The sequence below is a fragment of the Sinocyclocheilus grahami genome, unplaced genomic scaffold, assembly GCF_001515645.1.
Source record: "Sinocyclocheilus grahami isolate Dianchi unplaced genomic scaffold, SAMN03320097.WGS_v1.1 scaffold102.1, whole genome shotgun sequence".
NCBI classification, from domain to species: domain Eukaryota; kingdom Metazoa; phylum Chordata; class Actinopteri; order Cypriniformes; family Cyprinidae; genus Sinocyclocheilus; species Sinocyclocheilus grahami.
In genome coordinates this window covers 1,983,270-1,991,381 of record NW_015505281.1, presented here as the reverse complement: position 1 = coordinate 1,991,381, position 8,112 = coordinate 1,983,270, and the positions used below count along the sequence as shown (strand labels likewise).

Here is an 8,112-nt window from a genome sequence, read left to right as displayed (position 1 = left end):
AATAAAAATGTACTGACCCCAAACTTTTGAACGGTAGTGTATATTGTAATAAAATATTTCTATTTTAAATAAATGCTCTTATTTTTAACTTTTTATTCATCAAAGAATCCTGAAAAAAAGTATCACCGGTTCCAAAAAAATATTAAGCAGCACAACTGTTGCCAACATTGATAATTCTAATAATAAATCAGCATATTAGAATGATTTCTGAAGGATTGTGTGACACTTTATGCTGGAGTGATGGCTGATGGAAATTCAGCTTTGCATCACAGAAATAAATTATATTTTAAAGGATATTAAAATAGAAACCATTATTTTATATTGTAATAACATTTTGCAAGATTACTGTTTTTTTCTGTATTTTTGATCAAATAAATGCGGTCTTGATGAGCATAAGAGACTAATTTTAAAAAACATTACAAGTCTTACTGATCCCAAACATTTGACCGATAGTGTATATATACACACACACACACACACACACACAGTGGGGAAAATATTTATAATTCTAATAATAAATCAGCATATTAGAATGATTTCTTAAGGATCATGTGACACGTTATACTGGAGTAACGGCTGATGGAAATTCAGCTTTGCATCACAGAAATAAATTATATTTTAAAGGATATTAAAATAGAAACCATTATTTTATATTGTAATAACATTTTGCAAGATTACTGTTTTTTTCTGTATTTTTGATCAAATAAATGCGGTCTTGATGAGCATAAGAGACTAATTTTAAAAAACATTACAAGTCTTACTGAGCCCAAAAATTTTAGCGATAGTGTATATATACACACACACACACACACACACAGTGGGGAAAATATTTATTTGATCCCCTGCTGATTTTGTAAGTTTGCCCACTTAACAATAAATTAAAGGTCTGTAATTTATGGTAGGTTTATTTTAACGTATAGAGATAGAATGCTAACCAAAAAAATCCAGAAAAAAAAACATTATATAAAGGTTAGAAATTGATTTGCATTTCAGTGAGTGAAATAAGTACTTCACTCACTGAGCAAGCAAAACATGACTTAGTACTTGGTGTCGAAACCCTTGTTGGCAAGAGGTAAGACGTTTTTTGTAGTTGGTCACCAGGTTTCTCTCATCTGACCACAGCACTTTCTCCCAAGCCTTCTCTGAATCATTTAGATGTTCTTTGGCAAACTTTAAACGGGCCTGTGCATGTGCCTCTTGAGCAGGGGGATTTCAGTCCATTGCGGCGTAGTGTGTTACCAATGGTTTGCTTGGTGACATTGGTCCCAACTGCCTTAAGATCATTAACAAGCTATTCCCGTGTAGTTCGGGGCTGATCCCTCACCTTTCTCATGATCATCCTTACACCATGAGGCGAGATATTGCACGGAGCTCCATACCGAGGCCGATTCATGGTTGTTTTGTATTTCTTCCATTTCCGAATAATCACACCAACAGTTGTCTCCTTCTCACCAAGCTTCTTGCTGATGGTCTTGTAGCCCATTCAAGCCTTGTGCAGATCTACAGTCTTGTCTCTGACATTCTTTGACAGCTCTTTGGTCTTGCCCATGGTGGTGGGAGAGGTTGGAATGGAAGATACAGATTGTGTGCACAGGTGTCTTTTATACACCTAACGAGCTGACATTATGAGTAACTTCTTAAAGTGACAGGACTAATCTGTGTTCCAGATGGGCACATAACCAATCTGTGGGAGCCAGAATTCTTGCTGGTTGGTAGGGGATCAAATACTTATTTCACTCACAGAAATGCAAATCAATTTCTAACCTTTATATAATGTTTTTTTGGTTGATATTCTGTCTCTATCCGTTAAAATAAACCTACCATAAAAATTACGTTTCTTTGTAAGTGGGCAAACTTTTCCCCACTGTGTGTATGTGTATATATATATATATATTTATTTATTTATTCATTTTATGTTTCCACACGGTGCATCACTTTGATTTGGCTGACAAATATTTTGCAAATATTTATAATATTTTAATTTGCTTTTCTAAAAAAAAAACAATTTCTCCATAAAATAAAATAAGCAATAAATATACATTTCTATTAGATGTTTATTTATTATAGATTTTGATTTAATATTATTAACAATTTAGTATTATGTACTGTTTATATAATATTCTAATATTCTTATATAATATTCTTAATAAGGGATTATTCCAAACTACTTATGTAATATTTGTATTATTACTTCATGCCCCCAAAAATATGACAATTGAATGAATATTAATTCAGAAATTGTATGTTTAAGTCATTGATGTATGAATTGCATTTTTAATGAATTTTTGATGCATTAGAAGTGGCATCATGTCAACTATTTGTGGTTCCTTTTTGTAGGTGCAAGACATAAATAGTGAGAGCGTAGTTGCTCAGCTTGAGGAAGACAACATAGATCTTCTCGATCCCTCAGAGCCTATGGTGAGCACAAAGGAACCGGCTCCTCTGCCTGACTCGCTTTCTGAATCATCTGTGGATTCAGAGGAGATCTCAGAGGAGACCACAGAGGAGGAGGAGCTGCTGGAGGTGCCGGAGTCTGCTGAGGAAGAGGCTGTGGATGCAAGTCACCAAGTGCCTGAAGATGATGTTGAGAAACAAGCAGACAAGGCTGAGAGTGCCAAAGAGAGTGAAGTGTTATTAGAATCGCCAAAAGCTTTTGCAGTAAATGTGAAAGAACAAGATGAAGATGAGGTCGATGAAGATGTTGTTGAGGATGAAGCTGAAGACGGTGGAGATGAAGATGATGAATTGACGGTGGAGGAACCTGAGATGCAGAAGAACTGTACAAATGAGGTTGGAGGTCAGACAGGTTCTCTAGAGCCTGAGAAAGATGAGACTTCAGCTGATGAAAGCGAATCATCTGCAGTCAATGTGGAGAACGTTCCTGAATCTGATCCGAAAGTCAGAGATGATGTCTGGAGCTCAGCAGAGACGCTTCTTTCTACTGTGTCTCCTGTGCTGGAGAGTCCAGTTCTCCATTTTAATTTCTCCAGTGCGTCGATGTCTTCTGTAGAGCAGGAAGAGGAGCCTGAGTCCAACAAGCTAGATGTGTCTGGTGAGCCTCAGGAAGTGTCTTCAGAAAAACTTGAGGGTGTTTCTGAGCAGCAAGTTCTTGAGCCACCTACAAAAGAACCGACGAGAATGCTTGAGGTTCGACCTCGGTTCACCATCGCCCCTGCGTGGCAAAGGTCATTGGCTTCTGGAGGTGCCCAAGAGCAGACCCAGACCATCTCACTGGTGCTACCAGAAACGAGTGCTTCTAATGAATCTCCCCAAACAACTGAACTCATTACTTCCGTACAAGAAGAACGACCCAAACCAGCCCCAGCTCAGAGTTCCCCAACACTTCCTGTGCGGAGAGAGACACCCCCAGAGAACCCGTTTGGAGTGCGCTTGAGAAAGACTCCAGTCCTGCACCGCTATGGTTTAGATGGAGAATCGCCTTGGACCCCCACTCAAACAGAGGCTTCAGGGGCGCAGGAGACCCAGGACCACGAGCAGAGCGGCAGGAAGTCTATCTTGCCAAAGAAGCCTGATCTGCTGCTAGCTGACACTGTGATGTCCGTCAGGAAAATCCCAGGTACCTCCATTCTTAAACAGCTGACTGTGTAAACATGGGGGGAAAAAATTACTTTTAAAATAAAAAAATAAAAAATGTAAATAATTATTTTGTTCTGTTTTACAGTAAAGATATTTACTAAATTAAACTTCAATGTAAAGTCATTTAAAAGTCTTATGTGACTTTTTACTATACTATACTTGTATTATAAATTCAATTATTTTATTGCAAATTCCATTTAAATTATTATCATTAAAATAATATGCAACATTAAAAAAGTAGTGCTGTCAAACGATTAATCGCGATTAATCGCATCCAAAATAAAAGTTTTTGTTTACATAATATATGTGTGTGTTCTGTGTATATTTATGTATACATAAATACACACACATACAGCATATATTTTGAAAATATTTACATGTATATATTTATATTCATATTCATTTATATTATATATAAATATATTTAATATATAAACATAACATATTTTTCTGAAATACATACATGCATGGGTGTGTATTTATATATACATAATGTACACACACATATATTATGTAAACAAACTTTTATTTTGGATGCGATTAATCGTTTGACAGCACTATAAAAAAGATACAAATATAAAATAATTTTGCTTTTGGAGTTGAAGGCCTGATCAAATATTTTTACTGTGAAACTGGACAAAATACGAATTATTTTAATCGTTTAAAAATTTTGTTTAAATAAAATTATTATTAAATTGAATTATTCATTCTTATTGAATAATTGTATATTTTGCAATGTAAAATAGGACAGTTGCAACCTCTATAAAACTGTTTTATAGTGCATTCAGTTCAGGAAATGTTTTTTCTTTGTGTTCTTTTGGTATTTATTTGTAGGCATACATTTAAATAATCACAATTTCATGTTATTAAGACGACTTAAAATGGTATTTGCAATTGCGTTTAACTTACATAACGTGACATTTCAGAGCGAAGCAGAATGTTTAGAAAGAATACTGTAAATATTACAGGGCAGGGCTTTATTTCATTGATCCTAAAAGTGGGGGTTATTTTATATTATTGTTTAGCGTAATTTTTACTCTTCTGTGTTATGTAAGCAAAAAAAAAAGTATCATAAAAATAATATGATTCATATTTTATGTCCTTTTTCAGATACAGTGGGAAGAATATCTGTTGGTAGCCCCGAGTCTCCAAGCTGGATCTCTGTGGCCAGACAGAAACAGAGGAACTTCATCGAGAACTCGCCAGAAAACTCTCCAGAGAAACTTCCCTCGCAGGTTTGTGCTGTTGCCTTATCTGATGAACAAATATGTCATGTCAAATCTTGCCCGGTTCTCAAGGAGGTGTTTGAAAACTTAGCATCATGAAGCAACAGGACAATCGTATTCACGCATATATCCTACTTAGTCATCTCCGCATGTTGCAGCTTGGGAAAATGCAGTGTTCTGGAAAGATTTAATGAAGTGAAATGAATCGATCGCTACTCATTTTTTGTGGTTAGTTTTTAGTTTTAGCCAATGCTACAAATGCTTGATTCTTTAATGGCATTTAGTGTTAATCTCTCAGATATTGTTTATTCTCCCTCATTTTTAAAATGTGTCCACTTGTTCTCAGGGGGATTCACCGGGCAGTTTATCAAATCCAATCGCCAAAGAGCAACCGGCACAGCCATGTTCACCTTTACAAGGTAAATAATCGTTCCATTAGTATCATTCGCTGTCATGGCCTTACATAGCAAGGCTTTTATGGATCTTGCTTTGTTCTGTTTGGTCTAAAAAGTGCAATGACCTGCAAAGTCACAAAATATGGGATTAATCTCTTAATAGCATGAGGTTATGTTTTAAGATCAGATTGAAAAAGGTAATGTATATCAATAAATGTCTGCCCTCTAGCGGATATTTATTGTAACTGTTTACATTTCCAATATAAATACTACCATCATACAGTACTTTTTCTTACCTTTACACTGGCGGACAATTTTTTTGGGGGAGGGGGATGTTTTTGAAAAGTCTCTTATGCTCACCAAGGCTGCATTTGTTTGAGCAAAAACTACAAAAAAAATGGTACTTTTGTGAAACATTATTACAATTTTAAAGAACTGTTTTCTGTTTGAATATATTTTAAAATGTAATTTATGCCTGTGATCAAAGCTGAATTTTCAGCATCATTTGCTGCTCAATTATTAGCAATTATTATTGGTGCTAAATTATTAATAATAGATCTTATTATCCTTGTTGAAAACAGTTTCTGCTGCTTAAAGGGGTCATATGATGCGATTTCAATTTTTCCTTTCTCTTTGGAGTGTTACAAGCTCTTGGTGCATAAAGAAGATTTGTAAAGTTGCAAAGACTAAAGTCTCAAATCCAAAGAGATATTCTTTATAAAAATTAAGAGTCAACCCCTCCTACCTAAAACGGCTCGTTCTAACACGCCCCCACATACCTACATCACTATGTGGGAAGATTTGCATAACGCCGCCCAAATGTTCACGCAAAGAAAGAAGGCGTAACTTTTATTCTCGCTGTAGTATTGTATTGCCATGTCGTGAAGATGCTGTGTGCTTCGTTGTGAAAGCAAAACTACTTTGTTTGGTCTTCCAAAAGAGGACGATATCCGCTTCGTCATGCCTGGAGCTGATCTGTGCTGGTCGCTGAGGAAATACATCAACTTTCACCATGGACGAAGCGGAGTCCAGCCCGGAGTCATCACATGTGGTTGCCGCTCATGCAGACAGAGTTTTATGTTTACGCGATGCAATGCAACGCAACGCGTAAAAAGAGAGTATAAGTCATTATAATCAGTATTATGTCCCCACTGGATGCAACAAATGCCTTGTTTGTAATGGGTTTTAATGTTTTTGTCTCTTCGCTCCGGCCGGGACACAGCATCAACAGTATGTGAGGGGCATAACATTTCCGTCTCACGCTTGAGGTATTCGGCCAATCACAACGCATTGGATAGCTGGCCAATCACAGCACACCTCGCTTTTTCAGACCAATGAGCTTTGTAAAAATCTATGCATATTTAAGAAAGACGGGGCATAGAGGAGAAACAATAATGTACAGTACGTGGAAAATAATGTTTTTTAACTTTAAACCGCATAAACACATTTCATTACACCAAATACACAAAATAATGTTCTTTTTAGCAGCATCATATGACCCCTTTAATATTTTTTTAGACATTTTTGTACATTGTTTCAGGATTATTTGCTGAATATAAAGTTAAATAGAACACTGTTTATTTGAAATATAAATCTTTTGTAACATTATAAATGGCAATTTAATGCATCCTTTCTAAATAAATTCTAAATAAATATATATATTTTTTTTTTTACTTACCCAAAACTTTTTAATGGGCGTGTATTACCGTTTCCACAAAGATATGAAGCAGCACAACTTTTTTCAACATTGATAATAATCAGAAATATTTCCTGAGCAGCAAATCATATTAAAATGATTTCTGAAGGATCACGTGACACTGAAGACTGGAGTAATGATGCTGAAATATTATATTATCATTTTTACTGTATCTTTGATCAAATAAATGCAGCCTTGCTGAGCATAAGAGACTTCTTTCAAAAACATAATTTAAAATTAAAAAAACCTTTTGGCCGGCAGTGTATGTGTGACCTATGTAATTGACCTATCAGTAAGCCCCTCCCCTCGAACGCAGATGAACCAATGGCAGTTGAGTATCAGTTGCACGGGGAGCGGAACTCGGACATCTGTAGGTTTCAGCGCACCATAGAGAAACATTGGAAGATCCGAAGCTCGCATCGGTTTAATGGTGTTTATGCTCCAAAAATGGAAAAACGATGTGCCTAGGGTACTTGTAACACTAATTCCAGTTATCCTGAGAGGATAGGCAATGTCATTTATTTTATTCAATTTCCTAAATCTAACCAAAACTCTCATTGTTACACTTTTCATCTGCTCAAGAAGAACGATATACCTGGTTCAGCCTACACAATATTTTTGTCGGTCACGATAGTCACTGTGTCAGATTACACGATTTTGACTCCTAAAATCTTGTCGTGTCGTGGACAAGAAACATGTCAGACTACACGTTGCTTCCCGACCATTCATCGTGTGCCGTCTTTACCGACGCGCGTGATGTCATGGAGAAGGCGGAACTAGCGACTGACTTCGGAAAACAAGAGTGTAAACATTGCTGAAGCGCTTCCGCTATAGTTCGCCAGCATTTTTCTTTCTTTGTTCTGTCGTGGTAGTCCCTCGATGACACATCATACAGGCAGGAGTACTGTTGCCACAGCTCCACGAACCTTTCCTCCATCTCATGATTCCACCTAGCAGCACCATCATCTCTCTTTCGTTTCGCCATGTTTGAAACCTGTGTATGAAAGAGCTTCTGTGCTGCTATTGGTCAACGTCACCAATGTGACAGAACTCGTCGTGGACGATGGAGAAAAAATTAAACATGCTAGTCTTTCTGTCTTGATGTCGTGAAGCATTGCAGACGCGGAATCGGTTGTCGTCCACTGTGACACACTACACGCACTGAAACTATGGAATCTTGCATCCCGACACCCATTGT

The 8,112-nt window shown here is 36.6% G+C and overlaps 1 protein-coding gene across 4 annotated transcripts in view; it reads left to right on the top strand.

The window, feature by feature from the left end:
• The window catches only part of LOC107588352 (uncharacterized protein KIAA1211-like), a 51,030-nt gene that overhangs the window by 41,404 nt on the left and 1,514 nt on the right, over window positions 1-8,112 (top strand). For 3 of the 4 annotated variants that reach the window (XM_016276422.1, XM_016276420.1, XM_016276423.1), the window contains 3 exons: window positions 2,338-3,577; window positions 4,708-4,832; window positions 5,170-5,242. In XM_016276422.1, the coding sequence (XP_016131908.1) occupies window positions 2,338-3,577; window positions 4,708-4,832; window positions 5,170-5,242 (1,438 nt within the window). The remainder of the gene's footprint in view (window positions 1-2,337; window positions 3,578-4,707; window positions 4,833-5,169; window positions 5,243-8,112) is intronic. The other variant, XM_016276421.1, reaches the window with a different exon arrangement.